Here is a 26,436-nt window from a genome sequence, read left to right on the forward strand (position 1 = left end):
TTAGCTATCTATTCAAAGCAAATAAATAAATGTAAAATAAGTTGCAGACCAATGTTAGTATAAAGCTCAGACATTTACAGTACATTGAAACACTTTAATCATTCAACATTTCACATTACAAATATTTTAAAATTATTGAGCGTTATAAATAGTTGGCATAAAACTTTAACAACATTATGTTTTACTACCACTTCAACAAACAAGCTGTAGAAAGGGACATTTTTGTACCAAATAATTTAATAGAGGGGGTACATAAAATATCAACTCAAAAAAGTGAACAAATATTAATAAAAATGAGTTTCCTTTATTTAAAATTGTTAATCATCACTACAACCTCCCCAAACACAGTGAAAAGCACAAGGAATTCAGCCACAGAGACACACCACTGATGGCTGACTTCCACAAATAACTATTCTTTCTTTATGAATATTTGCCATACAGTGTTGAATACATAAGCTTTCAATAAAAACTAGACATTTTAAAATATTAAAAAAGCTGCACATTCAAAAAATATTACAACATAAAAAATCTGAATGGTCAAAATGATAAAAAACTAATTATACATTTCAATTTAAAATACCAAAAAATAAAATGCTGGACAGGATATTGACCCAATTATTATAATGCTGCTGAGAAAAGTAGTCTTTGCTACTTTTTAAAGTAAGGTAACAAAAATAAGCAAACAAGCACATTTTTCCTTTAGTCCATATCTAAAAATAACTTCAATTATTTATATTAGTACAAAGATCATATTCTGAATTTACAAATATCAGTAAGATAAAAGGGAATATAATAACAGTAGAAAATGACATTGTGGACAACATATTAATCTGAATGCTTGCAATTAAAAAAATCGCATTAAAGGTTTACACTGTAAAGTTTTTTCAGAAGTTAGAAAAAAAGTATTGCACATAACAATATGACATTAACTTTCCACAATTTACCACATTCAAGTCTTCTGTAACTTTGTAAGAAATTCTTAAAATCCAGACACAAAGAATAAATTATCAAGTCCTTCCAATGGCATTCATAAAATCCTTTCCTTCTTGAACCACAAATCAGATTTAAAATCATGCATTCTGCAGAGGTCTGTGTATGAGGATATATTTGCCATGCTATGGGCAAGTGAGAAATGAAATTTAACCTTTGTAAACAACTTTACAACACACAATAAACAAGTAAGTTTTGAAGTTTACATATTGTTTTTTTGTTTACATGCATGCTTTTATTTTCTTAATCATTTCAGCCTTGCACACTATCTAGAACTGAGGTAACTCGATGGCAGTTCAACCTGGTTTTGTCCATTAAAAACAGGTAAATCGTTTTTTAAAACCATCAAACACCTAAGAATCCATATGTCAAAGTTTACTGCTAATTGTTCTGTGTGCGTTTTGTATTGTAATTGTGCCAGGTCAGCTACTGTACCACAGATACAGGAACTGTGAGAAAGAGTCTGTATGAATATTTTCAAAGAATATTAGCTGAAAATACAGTGTACTATTTTAAGAAACTAGAATCCACATTTAAACAATGGGGATTGGGCTGAGATTGCAACCAGGTTCTAATATCTACTGTATCATTACTTCAGACTTATGAACAACATCAATACCTGGAGCTGGGAGGGTTATAGTTTCTATGACTATAGGTTTTTCTGACTCTGCAGTTTTATCAACAGCATTGCTGATCCCTAACATTCATGATATTCAAAGTTTTCTTTGCCTTCAAATGTTAAAGGAAAAAATAAGAAAATGAAAACAAAACTGATTGCTTCAACTCATTTCTTTGCACAATTAAGTTAACTATATGTGCAAATCTTTGAACAAACATAGAAAAACTATTCATCTCTCTTTAGATTATGAAAAATCGAGGTATTGCAAAAGAGATGCCATCAGTGAAAAAGTGAGCTTAAAAATATTAACTGTTGGAAAAAACAAGATATACAAAAGTAGTGCATAACAAATGTTGATATATGTATATAAAAAGAAAAGGGGAACAAAAAGCCAGCTAGAGAAACAACATACCAAAAAGTTCAAAGGCAGATTCTGCTACGTAAAAAGGGAGTTAACTACTAGTAGAAAAGTTATCTTTCAGTGTCAAATTTCAAAAATGTTAATTCGCTACTCCTACAAACATCAGAATTGGGCAGGAATGGCACAACAGCACACAAATACACCAAGAAAGGATGATAACCAACACTTTCTATAGCTTAAAGATTGCCACTAAGAATTACATATTCTTTACTTAACAGTAAATCCCTGACGAGCTAAAAGGTAAGCACCCTCACAACTCTCTGCTGCTGTTAGTTTGTCACCACTGTGGTCAAAACATAGATCAAATTTAAACTTTTTAAACTTGATCATTTAACAGCAAATGTCTCCATTTTGACTAGGGTTAATTCTTTAAACCCTCTTACTTCAAAGGAATAGTTACACTGCTATTATCAGTGTGTTACTTGTGGGCCACAAGTCAGCAGTTAGCAGTGAATAATCTAGTCTTTGGTTTGCAGGAGTTTGAAGATGCTATGCACTGTTTCAGAAAAAAATAGCAAGAGTAAGGAGCAATAACCTTTCACATATATTTTTAAAAATTCGCACACGAATGCATAACCACCTTTGGCTGAATCACGCAATAATCACAAGGAGATAATTCCTTCAATGCAGTCCAGCACCTACATCGCCATTGCAAGGGCAGTACCACTTAAAGCCAACCTGCATAGTATACACTTATAGTGTTGTGACACCACATGCTAACCTACAGTAACACAAACATGCACCTTGGCACTCTCAAACAAATTTCAGTGTTTCCTTTGTTCTATATGCCATTTACATTTTCAAAATGTAACTTTTTAAACAAAAAACGTATAGGCAGAATATAAGTACTGTAGATAATGGGAAAATGTATGAATATATAGTGCATGCAAAACAGGTGTACAAGTAAACATTCAATCATTCATACTATTCCACGTAAAAAATAAAATAAAAAAATCTTAGGCAGCTGAAGCCATAGCCTGTGCTACATCTAGTTGTGTTGCATTGTAGCCTTTTTCTTTGTTATTTTTTAATTTCCACTTTACTGGAAAAGAAATGGCATTTTATCATACCATCTAAACAGCAGCAAGGCTCCTATTGTCTCTTGCAATTAAATAGCATCACTAAAAATAAAAAAATATAAATCAAGGCTACAATTGAGGTATTACTTTTTGTGTGTCAAAATGGAGAGCAAAAGCTGACACATGACAATATATTAGTAGATCAAGTCGACTTTGTAAATAGCAACATCAAAAAAATAAAGGTATAAAATCTCTTCCAGCAAGGAAAATGCCTCTCTACAATTAGATTTGTGTCAATCTCAACAACTTTGGTAAACTTTTAGGGGCGATAGATCTTCGAATTGTGGTTTTTCCATTTCTGAAATAAGTGCACACTTCAACCATAGCAGCAATCTAAACCCCCTTATCTTATATTGTTTATTTTGGGGTGGCGGTGAAGAGATGGGGAAAGCATCAAAAGTATTTACCCCACATACTTGTTAGTAAAGCCTGTAGTGTGTTAGAAACAACTTTTTAAAACCACACAGTTTTAAAAAAAACATTTGGGATTCATATTGTTCGAGGGCAAATCCAAGTTTTCTTATTTCATACAGTGCTATTCCCCTACTTCAGATATAATTTAATTGAAAACCCAAACACAGAAGGGCTTACAGTATAACTTCACATTAATTTTAGATTCTGTCTATACAACTAACAATGGTGCTTAAACTGGTTCCCTATCACACAATTTCCTCAACATGACATTCCCCATCAAGTCCAGCACCAAGCTGTGCAAGTAATATGACCCAGAAATATCAATCATGCACACTGACTGAATCTGTATTATTCCATTAAGATGAGGATCAAGTATCCAGTGTTATCACAAGTCAGTCAATGTTTACAGAAAACATTGAAACTAGAGTTTAGTTTAACCAAATTGTTTTGAAGTGAATTTTTCATACATTTTGAAATCTGGGATGAGGCAGTAGAAGAATGCACTTATTTATTTTTCCTAGCTAGTCTGGTGTCTGCAGCCCTAGAACATTTATCTTGCCACTAGAATCATGTTTAATTATCTCCCTCAGTTCCAACGAAAGGGAACCTGGCGTGGACGGTCTCCTCCTTCTTTCACGAGTGGCTTGTGGAACTCTCTCCCAGCACGAGAATGTATGGCAGCCCAGCAATATTCACAGTAATACTGCAGACATGTGACATTGGCACAGAAGAACGGTGCAAATTTCCCACCACAACGGGTACCCTGGCATTCATCACACAACTGATCATCAAGGACATATGGCTTCACTTCCACCTAAAAAATTAACATAAGACTTACGTTATTCGATGAGGAGATAAATGGTAAACAAACAAAAGCATAACAATCTTTTGTGCTGTTTCACGTAATCTTTGAAACTGTTTCCAGATCTGCACATGGGAAATAAAGGGTGGCATCATATGCTATTGTTTTCATCAACTAATATGAGGGGAAAAATTTAAAAATCTTACATTTATATAATCACAAAGTGAAGGTCTCAAAGTGCTTTACAAGCAATGTTATTTTTTGAAGTAAATACTGAAAATACTGTATACGCTTGGCAGGTCAGACAACCATCTATGGAGAGGGAAACAGAGTTAATGGACTGGATCTTCAGGCCAAGTTTAGGCACAGGAACAGAAGTGGATGAGGGCTGAAAATAATCACTGACCACACCAATAGTTACTGTTCCCTCCTTTTTTGTGGTGGGATTGGGGTCAGCGTGGCTGCCCACTTCCATGCAGCAGGTAGTCAGTTGATTAGGTTCCATAAGAGTCTTGTTGTCCAATTAAAGGCGGCTGACTGGAAATTTCCAGCTGGCCTCCAGACTTCAGCACTGGTGGGGGCATTTCAACTGCCTGAAGGTGGGCACCTGGCAGCAGACCAGGGCCAGCACTCTAGGCAGGTCTAGAGACACTTGCTACTTATCTGTTTGCAAGAGAAGTCGCATGCCTCCCTATAGAGTGGCTCCTTCCCATCCATGCTCCCACCCTGTGCCACCCACAACAGTAGTGACTTTGCTGCAAGAGCCAATTTTTTAATTAAAATTTTAAAAGGTGCTTCCATGTTGAAGCACCCTCTGTTAGTTAGCCACCATCACAGCCTATTCCTCTCAGGCTGCAAGGCCTCTGACTGTTCCTCCAGCTTTGTGAGCCCACCCGTGGCCTTTAATTGCCTCCTTGCTAATTAAAGGAGCACCTTAAAAATCCCAATGAGTGACTGTTTCACGGAGTGCAGATTCAGAACCTGGAAACAGACCCAACTTCTTTTTTCTGCCCCCACAGAAAATCAAATCTAACGATCCAGGTTGATGGCCTTTCATCAGAAGTAGTACTGATGCAAGGTCATTGACCTGAAACGACAACTCTGCTTCCCTTTCCACAGATGCCGCCTGATCTGTTGAGTATTTCCATCATTTTCTGTTTTCAATTCAGATTTCCAGCATGCACATAAAAGTAATACAAAAGCAAAATTATGTATGTAGACAAATGTGACAGTCAATATTCACACAGCAAAGCCCCAGAAACAGAAAATAAATAACTGATAATCTGTTTTTGGCTGCCTTGATTGAGGGAAGAATATCAATCAGCACTTGGAACAAAAGTTAGAAATTGAAGCAGATGAAATCTCAGCCATTGTTCAGGCACCACTTTATTTTTCAACATTTATTGTGGTCTTAAATTGAGTATAAAGTGAAACAGTTTTGACATTTTTTCAAAAACAAATTATGACGGCTTAGGACTAAAATAAAGATAGCAACGCCAACACATTTTCCATTACTAAAAACTTTGGAACAAACAAAATCAAACTTTAGATTTTTATTTAAATGTAAAAAAAGCAAGATTAAAACTAGGAATAAAATTATTTTGTGGAGTAAAAGTATTGGGCTAAATCTTAATTTTGTGGATCGTGTAAACAGGCAATAGTGACTCAGCAGCCCACTTTTCATTTCACTTGACTTTTATACCCATTTCCGTTGAGAACTAATGTTTTTTGAATGTTTATATATAAAAGTGTGCACTGATAAACGCTTACCCGTTTATCAATGTCTCCATGCTGTAACTGGACAAAGCGAGCACTGATAGCAGCAATATAGCTTTGTTGGTTTGAAAAAGCCACACGCCCTGCACCTTTTGGGTACTTCAGCTCAGGATCCGTGTCAATGCCAGCATAGCATACTCCACCATAGAGCCTATCCATGATCATCGCCAGCTCCACTGCATACAAAAATTGTGACAAAGTAAGTTGAACAGTTAAAAATCGTGAATCAGGGGACTTCTACATAATGAGAATTAAAAAATTAAAATTATAACACCAATCTTATGTTATAGATTTACATGACCTGAAATCTTTACTGTAGGTACCATCTAAACTTAATACCAGCTGTGGTTCAATTTAGTGAAATCTTGTACTGGGGGAATAATATTCTTCATGTAGGATCCTGGATGGTAAATGTGCACAGGATATTCAACTCTGAATATTTATCACAATGCAGCCAAATTTTATTCTCCTTGGAAATCCATGTTCCTTGGACAGGCATGATTTTGTATACAAGTCACCTGGTACCAAACAGGAACAAGAATTCTGGTATATTCTTTCCTCAGCCTCGGGTCACTTAGACTAATCCTAGCGTCTCACCTGACAAACCAACATAACAGTCTTACTAATAGCAATAAAAGCAGCATCCTATCCCAGTCAGCTGACACAAAACTAGATCTATAAATTATAACTTACCCGTACTGCAGTGGAAGCACCAATTGAATCTATAGTTGTTCAATACAGAAACTGAATTTGCAGTTAAATGATTCAGATGTTGAATTCTGTAAAGTGAGATTCTACAGAAACTTAGCATTTGCAACACAAAAGGAAACGCCTAGTGCATCTTATCTGTGCTGGTTCTTACCCAAAAATAATGGACAGCCCTGCTGTTTCTCTCCATATCATCAACTCCTTCAAATATTTTTCCACCCTTCTCATATTCTGAGGCAAAGCACTCCTTGCTCCAATAAATCTGTGCCTCAATTGGTCCACTGGAGAGATGGCAGGCCACCCAATGCCATTCCCACCACTCATATTATTGTGGAGTAGAAGTGGAAAGGAAGGTGGCAGGTAAGCCACCCCACACCACTTTCAAATCCGCTCATGGGGAAACGTTAAATATAGCCAAATGTCACCTAACTATTGACTTGCACACATTTTTTATCATTTTATTCCTGTACTGTATGCCCTATTTATAAAAACCCAAAATGCTACTGTACAAATTACATAAAATGTACAGAATAGAAACAAGTCATTTGGCCCAACTTGTTTATAATCCACAAGCCTCCTCCGATTCCATCCATCTCATTTAGCCTTTCAGCAAATCCTTCTATTCCTATTTCCCTCATGTATCCAGTTAGCTTCCTTTTGAAAGCACCTATTAGTCTCAACCACTTCTTATGGTAGAGAGTTCCACATTTGAAGCAGTGAAGTAATTTCTTCTCATTTCTGTATTAGATTTATTAGAAACCACCTTATTTATGGCCCTCAATTTAACTGCTCCACCACTGCTGGTGGCACTATCAGTTGCTCAGGCTTCAAACTCTGGAATATCCTCCCTACACCTCTGCATCTCGCTTTCCTCCTTTAAGACATTCCTTAAAATGTACTTCTTTGGCCAAGTGTTTGGTCTCTGACCTAATGTCTCATTGGCCTGGTACTATATAAATATAGACTTTTAACAACATACTGCTCGTTTTCCTTTTTCTAGTATGGAAATTAAAATCATGCACAGTACTCTTAAGTATGGCCTGGCCAAGATCTTAAACAAACTTATCACTTTACTACTTGTAATTCGATTCCCCTAGAAATAAATCAAGTGTTTGGTTAGGATTTTTAATTGCTTTGTTGACCTGTGATTCTATTTTTAATTATTTGTTTACTTGTATCCCCAGGTCCCTTTTGTTCTTCTACCCTATGTAGTTTATTTAAGGTGTTGGTGCTATTTTCTTACCAAGTCCATCACCTCACATTAAAGTTCAGTTGCCACTTAACTGCCCAGCCTGTAAGTTTTCTAATGTCTTCTTCACTGTGATTGCACCTTTCAACGTACTATGTATTTGAATACTTTGTCCTATTTATTCATATATTATTTTCAACCATAAAAAGTAAAAAGTAAAGCCCCTCTTGATATTTAAGCAGCAAGAAACCAAGGTGAAATTGGAACCATCTCTGTTTGTAGCCAAGTACAAAATATAGAATTGGTAAATGACAAAATAATCAGTACCAAAACGTGGCTTTTAGTAAAATAATAAACCTGGAATAAAAATAGGATCCTCACTACCTCACTCTTAGATAAGACAAGAGCTCAGAAGCTACCTCAGACAGGTGCGTAATAATTTGATAGACGAAAGAAGAGTTACAGGTGCCACTTTGATGTCAAATGTAGCATTAGAGGACCAAATATTTTTGTGATTCCCTTGGTTATCATTTTGGCTAGTTGCGTGGAGGAAACTGAATGAGAAGAAATAAACTAGTGTGCAAGCAACAATTTGAATTTATACAGAGCCTTTAACAAAAAATAAGCCAAGGTACTTCAGAGAAATCAGACAAAAATGGATGCGGAACAAAGGAAATACTGAGGGTTTAGAAAAGGACATTTTCAAAGAGTTGGTTTTAAGTAGCATCCTATAGGGGGAAAGAGGGAGATGGAGAGGTGGGAGTGGTTTCAAGGGAGAATTGCTGCATTTAGGCCTACATGGCTGAAAACATACTAGCCAATGCTGGGGCAAAGGGAGTGGAGAAGGCTTTCCCCCTCAATCCATTTGCTGCTAAAATCCTCATCCATACCTTTGTTATCTATAGATTTGAACATTCAAATGATTTAATTGCCAACCTCCCATTCTTCTCTATAAACAGTTCATTAAAATAAAGTGCTATCCATATACCATCACACATTGCAATCTAAGTCGTTACTACTGACCACACATTGGCCTGCAAAGCCACAGATTGAACATTTTCATTCTCATGTTTAAATACAGTCATGACCATGTCCTTCAACCCTCCCAGGACTCTGACTTCTGGCTTTCCCTGCTCACTTCCCCTCAGTGTGGGTGGTTATGCCTTCGATCTTCTAGGCCTTATGCTCTAGAATTTCCTCTTTAAACCTTTCCACTTCTCTCAATTAAAAACCTCCTACAAATACCTTAAAATATTTTTCATCAAGCTTTTAATCAGCTCTCTTAATATCTCTTGGTCTGGCATCATTTTTTTGGCTGATCACCATCTGTGAAGCACCTAGATATGTTTTTCTATTTCAAATATTGTATACAAGTTTAAAGTTGTTTTCAAACCTCATCATTTCTTCTGATTCATATTGCATATATTGCTATAGCAGCAATTATGGCACAGAAGCTTGTTTTAAAACTTGAGAAAAGAGACTCCAGGATCAATTTTCTTACTGTCTGCTCTCACCACAAAGCTTTGTCTACCAGGAGCACATTGCTGCAATTTCCAGTTAACCTCACAATTTTCCATTTATTTAAATTAATGAACGGAAGATGTGGAGGAGCACCCAGCAATTGTTAAATGAGTGCTTTGGCAGGCAAAGTTCCACAGAAATCAGCATTTAACAAGCATGTTTTTCCATCTGATAATTTTGACAAAAGTAAAAGATGTGATCAAGAAGGGCACAAAAAAACAGTTTATGGCATTCCAAAGAATCCTATTCCATCAAAAATCAAACAAGTCGAATTAACAGAATGTAATAGGGAAAGATTTTTTTTAACGGTTAAGCTCCTGCTAGTCATTAAATTATAAACTGAAACAACATTCTATAGTCACACGGTCAAATCAAAAGGCAATTATTTTACTTTAGAATAAGTCTGGTAACAGTTACTTTGAGTGACCAGCATACAGGGTTTTTTTCTGATAAGACACCATGGGGTAGTAGCCAAAGGAGAACAGGAAGTGGAAGAAGGAAAGAATAAGATCAGTTGCTTGGGCATTGTTTGGGGGAGGGCAGTGGAAGGAGGCTCAGGCTCACCACGGAGGCTATGACTGAGGTCTGCAATTTGGCCTGCAGGAATAACAGGCACTCAGCATCTGCAATGCATTACTTGAGGTATTGGCTCGTCATGCCATTGCTTATAGCTTTTCTGCCACCAAACCACCTAGGAATTCCCAGTGGACATCGCTCAAGCATCAAACATATCATTTTTCATTTGAAGAATAAAGTTTTCTTTTCTGCACAATGAAATAACCACACACTGCAGGGTAAAGTAAAACTGAATGTTTTATTCAATTTTGTCATATGTTTTGCAAGTGCATTTGCCTTGATTGTATCACAAGCATCTCTGTTGTTTGTGCAACTGTCTTATCAAGCAGTTTCCCACTTCAAGTAGTTATAGCTGGTGAGCTAGAGATACAGATGACAGTAGGGACTAAAACTACACAATGGCATGGAACCGTCAATAGTTATTGCCAACTAGGCTCTCCTGTGCTACTCCAGGAACTTCACTGCTGGAGGCCAACTTCCCATAACATATATAACAGTGGGTATCTATGGGGTCTTGAAATCCACTCCTTGTGGTTGCCTGAATCCATTCTTAAAGTGAAATGAAGTGAATGCAACTCTGGGCAATGTGGATGAGGTCTCTTTAATGGATATCTTCACTACAAGTGCCGCTGCTGCTATAGACAGCAGCATGGACAAATACCCATATATTCATCTGGGGCAAGCCAGGGCATAACTGGGCATGGGTAGTGATCACCTCCAACAAAAGAGTCCAATCACCTCCATATGACATTAAATTGCATCGCTAACACCAAATGTTCTTTCATAGATATCCTGGGGTTGGCATTGACCTGAAACTCAATCATGTCAGCTATATAAATGCACACTTACTAAAGCAGGTCAGGGGCAGGGTATTTGTGGGGAATGACTCATCCTGATCTCACCAAAGCCCCTCTGCCACCTACAAGGCACAGGTCAGGAATGTGATGGAATACTTCCCACTTGCCTGGAAGAGTGCAGATATATCAACACAAGAATCTTGACACCATTCAGGACAAAGCAGTTTACTTGATCAGTGGCTCAGCCGCCATTTCAAACATCTATTTTCTCCACCACTGCCACATTGTGGCTATGTAGCAACTATATAGCTGTATGTGCACTATAGCAACTCACCAAAGCTTGTTTGATAACTGCTCCCAACTCTCAAGCCCCACCATCACAAAAGGACAAGAAAGTAAACCCAGGGGAACACCATCACTTCAGGTTCCTCTTCAAAGCTTGGCATGGATACATATTGCCATACCTTCATTGTTGCTGGGTCAAAGTAATAGAATTCCTTACACAATAGCATTGTGGTAGTAGCTTTACCGCATGGACTGCAATAGTTCAATAAGGCAGCTCAGCACCACCTTTTCAAGGGCAACTAGGAATGAATAATAACTGTTGGCCTTGCCAGGGCTACACATTCTGGAAATGAATTATTAAAAATCTCTTCTGCACAGACTGGGAGCTAAATATCCAAGGATATACATCCTAACAAAAAGATAGGCAGGTTGGCAGAGGGGGTGGGGTTGCTTTGTTAGTAAGAAATGAAATAAAATGAAATGAAATCGATAGCAAGAAACGATGTAGGGTCAGATGATGTAGAATCTGTGTGGATAGAGTTGAGGAACTGCAAAGGTAAAACAACCATAATGGGAGTTATGTACAGGCTTCCAAACAGTAGTCAGGATGTGGGGCACAAGATACACCAGGAGATAGAAAAGGCATGTAAGAAAGGCAAGGTTACAGTGATCATGGGGAATTTCAATATGCAGGTAGGCTGGGAAAATCAGGTTGGTAGTGGATCCCAAGAAAAGGAATTTTTGGAACGTCTACGAGAAGGCTTTTTGGAGCAGCTTGTGGTGGAGCCCACTAGGGAACAGGCAATTCTAGATTTAGTGATGTGTAATGAAGCAGATTTGATAAGGGAGCTTAAAGGTGAAGGAACCCTTAGGAGGAAGTGACCATAATATGATAGAATTTACCCCGCAATTTGAGAGGAAAAAGATGGAATCAGATGTAATGGTATTACAGTTGAATAAAAGCAACTATAGAGGCATGAGGGAGGAGCTGGCCAGAATTGACTGGGAGATGAGCCTAGCAGGAAAGGCAGTGGAACAGCAATGGCAGGATTTTCTGGGAGTAATTTGGGAGATGTAGCAAAAATTCATCCCTAGGAAGAAGAAGAAGCAGACTAAAGGGAGGACGAGGCAACCATGGCTGCCAAGGGAAGTCAGGGACAGGATAAAAGCTAAAGAGAAAGCATACAGTGCAGCGAAGAGCAGTGGGAAACCAGGGGATTGGGAAGCCTACAAAGACCAACAGAGGACAACTAAAAAAGAAATAAGGAGGGAGAAGATTAAATATGAGGGTAAACTAGCCAGTAATATAAAAGAAGATTGCAAGAGTTTTTTAAAGATATATAAAGGGTAAGAGAGAGGCAAAAATGGACATTGGGCCGCTGGAAAATGACGCTGGAGAAGTAGTAGTGGGGAACAAAGAAACGGCGGAGGAACTGAATAGGTACTCTGCGTCAGTCTTCACGGTGGAAGACACGAGTAACATCCCCAAAGTTCAAGAGAGTCGGGGGGGCAAAGGTGAGTATGGTGGCCATTACCAAGGAGAAGGTGCTAGGAAAACTGAAAGGTCTGAAGGTGAATAAATCACCTGGACCAGACAGATTACACCCCAGAGTTTTGAAGGAGATAGCTGAAGAGATAGTGGAGGCATTAGCGGTGATCTTTCAGGAATCATTGGAGTCAGGGAGGGTCCCAGAGGACCGGAAAATCGCTAATGTAACCCCCCTGTTTAAGAAGGGAGTGAGGCAAAAGACAGGAAATTACAGGCCGATTAGCCTGATCTCTGTTGTTGGTATGATTTTAGAGTCCATTATTAAGGATGAGATTTCAGAATACTTGGAAGTGCATGGTAAAATAGGGCAAAGTCAGCATGGTTTCATCATAGGGAGGTCATGGCTGACAAATCTGTTAGAATTCTTTGAGGAGCTAACGAATAGGCTAGACAAAGGAGAGCCAATGGATGTTATCTACTTGGACTTCCAGAAGGCCTTTGACAAGGTGCCGCACAGGAGGCTGCTCAGTAAGATAAGAGCCCATGGTGTTAGAGGCAAGGTACTAATATGGATAGAAGATTGGCTGTCTGGCAGGAGGCAGAGAGTGGGGATAAGGGGGTCCTTCTCAGGGTGGCAGCCAGTGACTAGTGGAGTTCCGCAGGGGTCAGTGTTGGGACCACATCTTTTCACTTTATACATTACTGATCTAGATGAAGGAACTGAGGGCATCCTGGCTAAGTTTGCAGATGATACAAAGATAGGTGGAGGGACAGGTAGTATTGAGGACGCAGGGAGGCTGCAGAAGGATTTGGACAGGTTAGGAGAATGGGCAAAGAAGTGGCAGATGGAATACAACGTGGGCAAGTGTGAGGTCATGCACTTTGGTAGGAAGAATAGAGGCATAGACTGTTTTCTAAAAGAGGAGATAATTCAGAAATCTGGAGTGCAGAGGGACTTGGGAGTCCTAGTCCAGGATTCTCTTAAGGTAAACTTGCAGGTTGAGTCAGTAGTTAGGAAGGCAAATGCAATATTGGCATTTACTTCGAAAGGACTAGAATATAAAAGCAGGGATGTGCTGCTGAGGCTTTATAAGGTTCTGGTCAGACCACATTTAGAATATTGTGAGCAATTCTGGGCCCTGTATCTCAGAAAGGATGTGCTGGTCCTGGAGAGGGTCCAGAGGAGGTTCACGAGAACGATCCCAGGAATGAAAGGCTTAACATTTGAGGAATGTTTGAGTATAGACCCAGAGTCCTCAATGGAGTTTAGAAGGATGAGGGGGGATCTGACTGAAATTTACAGAATACTGAAAGGCCTGGATAGAGTGGACATGGGGAAGATGTTTCCATTAGTAGGAGAGACTAAGACCCGAGGGCATAGCCTCAGAGTAAAGAGAAGACCTTTTAGAACAGAGATGAGGAGAAACTTCTTTAGCCAGAAAGTGGTGAATCTATGGAATGCTTTGCCACAGAAGGCTGTGGAGGCCAGGTCATTGAGTGTATTTAAGACCGAGATAGATAGGTTCTTGATTGGTAAGGGGATCAAAGGTTACGGGAAGAAGGCGGGAGAATGGGGTTGAGAAACTTATCAGCCATGAATGAATGGCTGGGCATACTCGATGGGCCAAATGGCCTAATTTCTGCTCCTATGTCTTATGGTCTAATTCAATATATTTGCAAGTTCCAGGCCATCATCGGATTGCTACTCTGCTCGAACTTTTCCATGCCTAGATGCTGCTCCCACATTTCTTGCTGGATCTTCCAAGCCTAGCTTCTCCAGAAATGCAGAACACATCATTCATTGGAGAGCTCCATTACAGTGTTATAGCATTTTGGGAGCAGGGCTGGGAGAAAAAGAGACAAGACAAGACCTTTTTATAGCACTTACTGCCATATGGCAAGTTTAAATGTCCAGTGTGAATGTAGTAAATGGCTGTATGTGAGAACAGATGGATGTTGTGAATAAGTGAGAGGCTAGGAGGGACAGGGTGGTAGTCAGGTTGGGTCAGGAGGGATAGTCAGGTCAGGGGCCAGTCAGGTTGTGTTGGATAGGTAGTTGGGGAGTAGTCAGATCGGGGGTGGGGGGGGGGGTGATAGTTTTGGAGTGGGGGGCAGCTGGTGGACAGCATGACAGATTTTGGGGTCATTCTGTAGGTAACCAGAAGTTAGACTTGGATTTTTCAGTCTAACATTTCCTGGGCAGCTATTCAGGTAAGTTGCACTCCAGTAAGTCCAGCTCAAAGTCAAAGACATTCAATAAGGTCTAGGGAGCAGGGGAAATTGCCCATCAGAAGTTCAAACTTCCTAGGCAACTTCCTTGGAAATCAGCACGTTCTGACTTCTGTGGGGACCAGACGTGCATCTTGGGTTTTACATCCTGTCTGATGAGACAGGAAGATCTGGGCCAAAATGCAAGGATATAAGCAATTGCTCAAGAGTCCTGTTGCTATACCAGCATGGAAAACAGGACTAAAATTGCACCCCTGCAAAAGTTTGGACCAGTCAGTAATCCAGCCAGGATTTCTGCTCTGTATTAGTTGGCCTATTCTTGACCACTAAACAGGGTTTCCTCATCAAGATCAGAATGGATTTTCCCGTTGTGTGTTTATCTGTATGCTAACTGCTTCAAATGGGGCTGAAGTTTGAACCACTCATGAACAGAGGTCTTCAGGTTCAGCTGAAGTATAAGTGGGCTCTGTGAGGACAGCAGACAGTACATGGTGAGTAAATAGGCATACTCATTCATTTACTTATTAGGATACCTACATAGAGTGTGAATAATAGATTATATTTATGCAACATATGCAAATCATAGGTTATCTAAATAGTAAAACTCTATTCCAATCCCTTCAGAACCCATATACCAAAGTTTTTCTGCCAGGGTTAGGAATATACAAACAGATTGCAAGAGCTTTTACATGGATTTGAAAAGGAGTTGCTAAAGTAAAAGTTGATCCCATAGAGGTAAACACAGGATTTATTATCATAGAGATTAAGGAAACGGCAGAGACATTGAACAAATATTTTGCATTAGTCTTCACAGTAGGAGACACAAATTACACACCAGAAAGAGAGAGTAACCAAGGGGCTAAGAGTGAGGAACATTGGTAATTAATATCAGAGAGGAATGTATTGGAGAAACTTAAAGGTCTAAAAGCTGTCAAATCCCAAAACTTTATGGCCTACTTTGTAGCGTTTTAAGAGGTAGCTGCAGAGGTTATAATTTTTCAACATTCCCCAGAATCCACAACAGTCCCAGCAGTTGGAGGTTAGGAAACGTAACCTCTATTCAAGAAAGGAGGGAGAGAGAAAACAGGACCAGAAGCCAGTTAGCATGTCATCAAGAAAATACAAGAATCTATTATTAAGGAAGCCTTAATAATGTACTTTAAAAAAATTATAGTATGATTAGACAGGGTCAATGTGGTTTTACAAAAGGGAAATTGTATTTGACAAATTTAATAGAGTTTTTTGAGAATTTAACTAGGTTAGTTAAAGGGGAACCAGTAGATGTACTTGGATTTCTAAAACACATTCGACAAGGTGCCACCACAAAAGGCTAATATGCAAGATAAGGTCTCATGGAGTTCGGTGAAATATATAGTGAATGTATTCTGAAGAGGAGTCATATTTGACTTGAAATATTAACTCCATTTCTCTCTCCACAGATGCTACCAGACCTGAGTATTTCCAGAACTTGTTTTTATATCATTGATAGATGATTAATTAAAAGACAGGATGCAGATAGTAAGGATAACTGGGCCATTTTCAATTTGGCAGGCTATAACTAGTGAAGTACCGCAAGGATCAGTGCTTGGGCCTCAGCTATTTACAAACTGTACAAATGACATTTGCTGACAATACAAAGTTGGGCAGAAACATAAGTTTAAGGAGGACACAGATTGCAAAAATATATTTATGGACAGGTTAAGTGAGTGGGCAACAAAGGGGCAGATGAAGTATAATATGGGCAGGTGTGAGGCTATTCATTTTGGTAGTAATGGAGGAGCAAAATATTCCTTAACAGGCAGGAAACTTCTAAATATTAAATGCTCAGACTTGGGTGTACTAGTATAAGGAACTCGACGTTTGCTTGTTCTATATGTATGCTACCAGGAAGCCAAATGGCATGTGGGCCTTTATTGCAAAAGGATTGGAATATGGGAATAAGTAGATCTTGCCACAATTGTACAAGGCTTAGGTGAGACCACACTGGAATACTGTTTTCAATTCTGGTCTCCATATTTAAGGAAAGACAGCGAAGTTTCACTAAGGATGAGAGAGTTGGCCTATCATGAGAGGCTGAGTAAATCAGGCCTCTACTTTGAAGAATGAGAGATGATTTCATAGAGACAGACGAGATTCTAATGAGGCTCAGTGTGGACACTGAAAGCTCGATTTTTGCTATGGGGGGCGGGAAATGGAAGTCAGGACCTTTTCTAAGTTCTGAACTTGCCCCAGGGTGGTTGGGGTGTGGGGAAGAGGAGAGAGAGAAACAATAATGATCCCTGAGTTTCTTGGGGCGACCCCTTAGTTGCTATGGAAATGGGTCTGGTGGCCAATTAGTGGCTGCAGGAGCAGGAACGGGGGCAGGATAATTTAAGTAGGCCTGATTTAAACTGACCACCAGTACTGTGGTACTGTGGCTGCAGAGTGAAAGGTCACAGAAGAGTTGAATTTCACAATATCTCAGCAGAGCCAGAGGATTGGAATCCAGGGCAATTCAGCCTTGATTTTCAGATGCAGACCTGGGGGTCATGCTGGAGGCCATGAGGGAGAGGAGAAAAGTTCTCTTAGATGGTGGCAAGAAGAGGCCACCATCCCAGACCAAGCAGGAGTGGATGGACATTGCTGCCACAGTTAGCAAGTGTGATCAGAAGCTTGATCCAGAATAAGGAAGATTCAAAGACCTGATAGACTTGGTCTGAGGGTTGGAGGTTGCACTCAATTGGCCAGGTATTCACCCTCCAACGTGATGAGCAGCATCAGGGCACCTGCTTCTCCTGAACATGGAAGGGGTGTATTCACAGACAGTCTAGTCCATCAGCATGTCTCAGAACCATAGTGTTGCTGAGGATCTGTCACCACTGATTCATACACCTTCTAATGAATAGGAACAGCTGCCACTGGCCATAGATGACAGCAGTGCCTTATAATGCTCTCTTTTGTCCTTGTAGGAGAAATGGTACAATGTCAGATAGAGGGCGTTAATGTGTGGAAGTGTTCCCTATTTCTAGTCATCACACTCATGGGAGAAGAAAGGGATGGAAATAGCTAGGATTGTAGACCACGAGGAAATTGACAAAGCTGATATGGGCACTCATGGTGGAGATGATTAGAAAATGCAATGGGCTTATTAAGGGACAACATTGCACTCCACCCTGTCCCACAGCATAGTGGATGCTCATTTCCATTCAGAAGCCTCAAGAGGACCAGCAAAGGTCCAAAGAACCATCATCACACCTTACACGTGCACTGTCCACCAGCACAGATATACTCAGTGGGTCATTATGCACATTTAAATGGCGGCAGCAGTTCTGGGTGAGGAGCACGACACTAGTATGCAGCAGGAAGTGCTAGAGGAAGAGGCAGCTCCCCTGAGAGGAGCGAAGACAGATACAACCCTGTTCAACTGGGCACTTATACATGGCCTCAGAAGCAGAGCCTAGACAAGGAGCAACAGATATGTTCCCACATGCTGGAGTTCCCAGAGCAGTCTGTCCAGCTCAGATGGCTCAGGACTGTGAGCACATGACCAATCTCATGAACAGCCATTTGGAACAGCATTTGGAGTGCATGCAGAAACTGTGCACTGATGTACACAGGATGCATGTCACACTATGTAGCCTGGACCAGTCAGTGGCAGTGCAGAGTTATTTTGGAAGGGATGCTAATTATGACCCTGCTACAGCTCCCCTCCAGCTATCCGGAATATCAGTTGAGGGCTGAGGATGTCACGGAGCAAGATAAGGGTCACCTTTGTCCTCCTTGGCCCCTCAGAGGGAAGGGTGCCCAGTGACAGAGTATGTACCTCCAATGCTGTATGTGCAGTAGCCTTTGGAAATACCTCTAGAGACATCTCCACAATGAGAAAGCCTGCTCCATGCATCTCATCCACAAGCTGAACCAAGCAAGCAGGTTTCATCCACCTCCTCAGAGGCCATAAGTAGAGTACTGCGTAGGTGTGGCTGATCAGAGACCACTGATGGGACCCAGAAATTCAATCCAGAGGTTGTTTCCCCTAGCTGGGAATCTAAGGTACTTGGGTAATCTCAGGATAAAAGGTTTATCATTTAGAACTGTGATGAGGAAAAATCTTTGTTCCAAAGGTTTGTGAATCTTTGGAATTCTCTACCCTGAAGGACAGTGGATGTCCCATCACTGAATATGTCCAAGGTTGGAATAGACAAATTTTTGGATCTCTCAGGGAATCAGGGGATATAGGGAGTGAGGCAGATGATCAGCAATGATTTTACAGAATGCTGGAACAGGTTTCATGGGCTGTATAGTCTACTCCTGTTACTTTTTCTTACGTTCTTATTTTATGTTCAATAGATGTATAGTAATTTGTTCATAAGGTATGAGCTGTATATTATCTAGGTGGAATCCTATTCAAGGTTGCCATCTCAGATTATATGCAAATGTTTAAACATGAGAGCAACAGGGATTGCGACAATACAATTGGGTCCATAGAAATTTCTTCTTGTAATACATTCATGCTTCCCCATCATGGCATGCATAACATAATTTGCATAAGTTTAATTTCTCACTTGTGCTTCCTTAGCCTGTACATCCTTGCTATAAATTTCCTTATTAGTGCAGTATTGTTTTTTGCATACACATTTAACAGTTAACACTTTCCTTTATGTTCTGTATGGTTCATTTGCATTAATATTTAAGCCTTACCTTTGTGCTCTTCACAACTTCTTGAGGACATTTCATCGGGCCTTCAGAATTGTTGACATGACATTGAAATTCAGTCACATAGTGGTATGCTTATTGCTTCATTTATATATCTGGGGAGTGTTCTATCTCATCAAAATATACTCAAGTATATCCAGAACAAAGTTTAAAATCAAGGTTTTAGCTGCTAAATTGGGATTTTTCTAAAATCTATTGAGCAATTTTAATTTCAAATTGCACATTCCACAATTAGATTAACAAACATTTCTGCATGTATAGCAATTAAATGTCACATTAATTCCTTAGAAATGTTAAAGCAGTATTAAAATTGTGCCATGATAACCAATGGCTGTTATTTTACCAATGAAATTGCATGCTCAGGAAATACTCATTCTGTAACTTAAGTACAAAGAAAGCGGGCACTTATGAATGCAGGGAAATCCTAGCCTCTATTTTACTATACTGCATTCACATCCATCATGCCAACCTTATCCTGCAAAGTAGCCCTGTGACAAATTCCTAAAACATCTTTGGAGCTGAGTGTGATAGTTGCGGGAATGAAGGGATGGCATAATCCCATTCGGTCCTCAGAACTATGCAAGGGAGGTTGAACAAAATTATTTTACATTTTATATGTACCCAGTTTTATATCTGCAATATATTAAAGTCCAATGTTTGTATTTCCTCAAATTTTTCACTATAAATTCTACACACATTAATAATAGAAACTGCCCATGTTACGCTATAACTATACCCTCCTCTTTAAAATGAGAATGAAATACTTCTGTGCATCATGGTCCAATTATCCCCAATTCTCTAATTCAATTCCACATGCCGAATGACATAGGAGATGGACAAGTTCTAAATAATAAATACAGAACATATTTTATACAATGGGAGTATTTTGTTGATCTTTTGGCTTACCGGCTCTCAGAGGCCTGGGAACACCACCTACAAAAATAGTTTTCCGTGGATCAAGAGGCTGAGAACCATCCATTACAAAATCACTATCATTGAGATTCCATGGCCGTATTTGAACCTGTGTTTAAAAGTATGGAAATTTAGAATTCCTTAAACTTCAAAAATGATAAGGCTGATTCCATGCTGATCCATTCATTAATTGTAGATCTACTTTTGTTCTCATTAACTTGGTTTTCATTGCTGTTGCACTTCATTTCGTGACCATGAATGCTACCCTTGAAAAATCCTAATTACCACTGAAATGCTAGAGTTTGAACAAATTCTCCAATTGGCAGTCCAATACAACAGCTGGAGTTCAACTTTTTTATATTTTTAATTATACTAACTACAGCTTGTAATTTTTGCTTTGTTTTCCTCCTCTGTACTTAACAATTTTGATGCCGTTATTAAAAGAACTAAAACAAATACGTAGAAAGTTTTATGGTGCAGAGATACCGTAGATTTCTGACCAAAGGAAAAAGTTCACCCAAAAGTTCAATTGAAAAGTAACTTGTTTTAACAGAGGCTCAAATCTACATTTGTGCTTTATTAAGGCCGCAGTCCTGTCCTATCAAAACCACCAAAAAACGTTGGCCAGGATTTTACGGCTGTGTCGCAGCGTCTCCCCCCCTGCGGAGGCAGCGTTCATTTAAATCTCCATTTGGTTGGCGGGACCGTAATATCCCAGCAGGCGGTGGGATGATGGTAAAATCCTGGCCATTATTTTAGAGCCTGCCTAATTGTTATCAACTATATTAAACCTGGAGTTCTTATGAAATGTGTATCTACTCACTGGCTTATCCTTGATGGTTGGACTTGACACACAGAGGTATAGCTTTCCATCCTCTTCAATACAAGCATCAATTAAAGCTTGCACAGAACCTTCCTCCTGAAACAGCAGAAATGCATAGCCTACAAAATAAGACGAAAAAGTTAATTTATCCAAGTCAACTAAGTTTGGTTGACCATCCGTCTAGTGTCATACCTTTAGAATTATTAGAACAAATTACTGTACAAAAAGCTATACATTGAGAATAGCTTTAGAACATTGCTGCATCAACCCTAAGCTAATAAAGTATACTACAGCATGAACTTACTTTACCTGTGCTTGCCCAACCCCTTTCCCTTTGCTATTCTTGTTTCCTTATTCTATCTTTTTTTATTACTTCAGTCTTAATTTTACTCTAGTCTTTTACCAATATATACATGTCCTATCTTTTTCCTTCACTTTGTTAAAAATTTTGAATTTATCTTACTCCTTGTGCCTCCTTGATATCATTGTTGCAAATTTGAGTTGGGGAAAACTTCAAGAAAGTCTGTAACAAAAATGGATTTAAAGGCCAGCAAGATGACCATGACACTATAAATATGTGAAAACAGAGAAATTTTGAAATCATCAAGCATAGATTTCAAAGTATCATGGCAGATGCCAGTTAAATTAAAATATTACTTGTAAAATGAAATTTCAGAACAATAAAATTGAACTAGAACTGCAATATATTTCCAAGTCAGGATGGTATGTGACTTGGAGGAGAACTTTGGAAGTGGTGGTGTTTCCATGTGCAGGCTGCTCTTGTCCTTATACATGGCAGAAGTTGCAGGTTTGGGAGGTGCTGTCAAAGAAGGTTTGGCAAGTTGTTGATGGCACACACTAAAGTCATTCTGTGCTGATGACAGAAGGAATGAGTGAATGTTTAGAGAGTGGTGAATAGGGTTTTGAGTGGGTTGCTTTGTCCTGGATGGTGTTGAACTTCTTGATGTTGTTGGAGTTGCACTCATCCAGGCAAGTGGAGAATATTCCATTACATTTGTGACTTGTACCTTGCAGATGGTGGAAGGCTTTTGGGAGTCAGGTGAGTTACTCACTGCAATTATGCTAAGCCTCTGACCTACTCTTGTAGCCACTGCATTTATCTAGTCCAGTTAAGTTTCTGAACAATGGTGACCCTAGGATGATGATGTTGGAGGATTCAGTGATACTATTGCTGTTGAGGGTCAAAGGAAGGTGGTTAGACTCTCTCTTGTTGGAGATGGTCATTGCCTGGCACTTGGGTGATGCAAATTAGTGACGAATATATATGAGCCAGTGGCAGTGAATTGTTTTGGTCTTCCTGAAGTTTAACTGTAGGAAACTACAGTTTATCCAGGATGAGAGTTGGACAAGCAATTTGATAAACAGCGATAGAGGATGACAAAGGTGGTGAAGAGGCAGAGCTGTATGTTGCCGTTATACATGTGAAATAGTTTATAGCCCATTGTCACACCTCCAGAGACAGCTAGTCCCTTTCAACAGGATGAACTTTAGGCCACATGCCTCGATGGCAGTGTAGTTCAGTTAAGACTTCAGAGGGCTGACTGCAGGCTAGCAATGGCACTTGGAAGTACTGTGAAGCTGGAAGGATAATTGATGTCATCATGAGCACCCAAATTGAAGTTGGAAAATGCAAACTTTCTTTTGTTGGTTGCATTCACAAAGAAAAACCGAGGGGAACAGGGATCTGAAAACAGGCACAAGGCAACTCATCATATTCAACGGCCAAATGTTTAAGTGGCTGACATTTTTTTTAAAAGTCGCAAGAATTTGGCCTAGATCTGGTCTCATAAGCAGGTCAGGTGGAGATTCCATAAACAGATCATTGCACAAGTTTTATGTCCCAAAAAAAGGTGCAACGGATATCAGTTTCTATCCCCATGTCTTTGGATTTTTCTAAGATAACGGTACCATATATGGCACATACCACCTTGGCTCAGTCTCAAAAGGAAAGCTTTTGATAAAAGTATTTTTTAAACCTTTGTTAATTTGGAACTAAGTGGATTACTTAATACTCCTAGAGATAAAATTGAACAAACTTGAAACTCCATTTGCATTGAACTGATATAAAGACGTCTGTGTTATTGTGCGCCAACAACCAGCTATGCTTCTTCCTTGCCAGCTTAACTATAATAGTATTTAACTATTTCTTTTGTGAATCAACTTACATCATCAATATTTAAGTCCACCATTCACACATCCTACACCTCAATCAAGTGCCCACTCTCACATTTAATCTTGGAGCCAGCATCAATTAACATACACCCTGCCACATTCTCAGTCTGAAAGCAATATTTCACATAAATATTCTTTCAAGTTGGAACTACTGACCTAAAACAAGATGTTATCATAGTTCTTATTGCTACCTTAATTACTCGTGTAATGTTAGCAAGATTTAAACTTCAAAACTGACTCGTGTCCCTGATGAATAAAACAAAAGCCTTATTTTGGTAGTCACTGGCTCCTTTCCATTACACACAATAAAGGATAAAACAAAAATCTACTGTGCATTTTTAAAGACAATGAAGCTTAAGACAGTATTGTTCAAATGTGATCTTTTCCCCCCCACCCGGTCTAGCATCATACCAAAAATAATGTCAGATTCCAGATCTAATTTAGCTTACCTTTTGGTGGAAAGTATGACTTGCTTTCTGCTTTATGAGGCCAGTCAACAACCAGAGAACCAAAACGACGAAAGCTTGCTGTGATTTCATCTGATTGAACAAAAATATGTTCAGTCCCTCCTAGCTACATAGATCACTTTTCTACAAGGCACATAAAATATATTCTACATCTGTGACCATAGAAGAGAATAAATTGCAATAACAAAGACAGATTTCTTGACCTAGAGTGCACTATTTTATGTTGACATGCATAATGGCTTCCACTCCACTGTGCTATATATAACACATCCTGAGGAATTATGAGCTTTGTAGACGGTCAGCTTTGTTTCTATTGTTTTGAATAAAACTGGTTTGTTCAAACATTAACTTGTCGAATTTTTTAATATTTTGGAACAAACTAATTAAAAAAGCACCACTACCTTCATCAATATCAGGTGGCAGGCCACCAACAAATACTTTACGGGAATATCGTTCCACTCGTTCGCCATTTTGATGAGGAAAACAATGAGGAGAACTTAAGCCACCATGAAGAGTTTGATCACCACGTCCATCATCAAGGAAACCATCTTCAACAGGAAAAAGTGATGAATGACCTAGAAGAAACACAAATATTAAACTATTAAAGATTTTTAAAAAGTTTCTTTTCAGGCAAGTATTTGTGCTTTAATACCTTTGTCATAAATGCCGATTACAGCCACTACTTACTTACGAGTATGTTGAACATTTTAAGGAAGATGTGTCTGTTTTTAAAGAACTACAAGCAAGGACACCAAATAAAAGATGGCTGATAATGTAAAGCGAACACTTTCTGGAAAAGTCCAATGTGGGTTATACTAACAGACCTGTCCTGAGAGAACATGGAATGTCGCACCTGAAAAGGTGTCATGGCTTCCTTCAAGCAGAAACACTTAAAACAGAGATAGGAAAGATGCAAAAGACTGAACTTTAATCTCCTGTGGTTGCTGAGACAAAATACTGATTACCACGTCTCAGCAGGGATCCAAAATCCATCTCCTGTTGATTCATATCTCAATGTGTAAAATGGTCGGACAAAGAAAACAGACTCTGGGGGCAAGACATGTTCTTTTTCCCCACTTACAGGAATACACAGGGTAAAATGGATTAAAAAGCTAGCTGCAGAGCAGTGTTAGTGTGCATGACAGTAAGATGATCAACTCATCACCCCTGCAGTTGCAGGCAAAGTCTTTGTCCCTCTCACTGTTGCTGGAGGCAAGAGTCAGCAAAGCCACAATCAAAAAGGAAATAGGACAGCTTCTTTTGCCAACCTGCAGAACCAAGCGTCTCCAAACCGACTGTTCAACTGCCAAAGTCAGCTCTACCGGAATCACCCAATTTAACAGCTGTAACATTTTGCCATCTAGGCCTGTTGGCCAAGCCAAAGATTGATTCATATATCTTTAACTTTTATTTGGACTCAACTTCTGATTTCTGATCTGTGCATACGTGTTGCATTTTTCTTATTTTTTCTCTGGTTTTTCGTAACTAATAAGCTTACTCTTCCTTTGACTCAAGAAAGCCTGGTTAAATTGGCTCCTAAAAGAGCACATTTGGACTGGGAAAAAAGTGGGGGGTGGGGGGGAATGATGATCCCTTTTAAATTAACCTTACTGCAACCAACTGAGGGGGTTGAATAAAGGGAACCAGCTCATTCCTCCTCACCCGGGAACATAACAAAATTGGGGTCAACATATTAGGGGGCCTCACCCGGGGTCTAGTCATAACAATATTCGTCTTCCCATTCCATTACCCTTTCCTAAAATGGATGCATTATCTATTTTTAAAAATTTAACTGCTTGCAATATATCTTATTATGCATCATATATCAAAATTTGCAATTATTTTGCACTTGGTTCATACAAACTTGCATAGATTTGCAAGTACATAAGTCAAACAAACAGAAGAATTATGGAATGAAAATAGAAGATGTGGACTTCTTTCACAGATCTCCCTGCATCTAAACAAAAATTAAATAGGTTAATATTTCTGGCAAAAACTCACCAGAACACATTTTTTGAGCTTTGTCAAGTCAAGTGATGACTTATGGGCCACCTGGTATATATTTTAATTACACAGGATAATAATTAAATATTTTTTATATTTTTTTAAAAGTACATTTAGAATCATTTTGAATAGTTGGCAAATATGGCAAAGAGCAAGGTACAATCAAGAGTAAAAATACTAAATTGAAGAAGGGCTAGCTCTAGCAAGTTATCTATTTTAGCAATAAAAACAGTAATTCAACAACTGGAAATCTTCAAAGAGGATACAGTTCAGCAGAAAATAGGCACATTCCATAAAGGACAAGGGAAAGGCATCCAAAGCCAAAGCTCTCTGCATGGATGAAGATATGGTGGTTAAAATGAGACAGAAAAAGAAAGCTTTTGACAATTCTAAGGTTCATAAAACAGTACAAAAACAAGCTGAATATAAAAAGTGGAATCTTAAAAAAAA

At 39.1% G+C, this 26,436-nt stretch overlaps 1 protein-coding gene across 3 annotated transcripts in view; it reads right to left on the reverse strand.

Annotated features, from left to right (window-relative positions):
* Positions 1-284: 284 nt before the first annotated feature.
* cpeb4b (cytoplasmic polyadenylation element binding protein 4b) overlaps positions 285-26,436 on the reverse strand; it is an 80,850-nt gene continuing 54,698 nt past the window's right edge. For all 3 annotated transcript variants that reach the window (XM_041193352.1, XM_041193353.1, XM_041193354.1), the window contains 6 exons: positions 24,384-24,557; positions 23,965-24,054; positions 21,323-21,441; positions 20,494-20,608; positions 6,096-6,277; positions 285-4,337 (listed from right to left, as the gene is read on the reverse strand). In XM_041193352.1, coding sequence (XP_041049286.1) covers positions 4,110-4,337; positions 6,096-6,277; positions 20,494-20,608; positions 21,323-21,441; positions 23,965-24,054; positions 24,384-24,557 — 908 coding nt within the window. In that variant the 3' untranslated portion in view covers positions 285-4,109. The remainder of the gene's footprint in view (positions 4,338-6,095; positions 6,278-20,493; positions 20,609-21,322; positions 21,442-23,964; positions 24,055-24,383; positions 24,558-26,436) is intronic.

This window comes from Carcharodon carcharias, chromosome 8 (assembly GCF_017639515.1).
Source record: "Carcharodon carcharias isolate sCarCar2 chromosome 8, sCarCar2.pri, whole genome shotgun sequence".
Lineage (NCBI taxonomy): Eukaryota > Metazoa > Chordata > Chondrichthyes > Lamniformes > Lamnidae > Carcharodon > Carcharodon carcharias.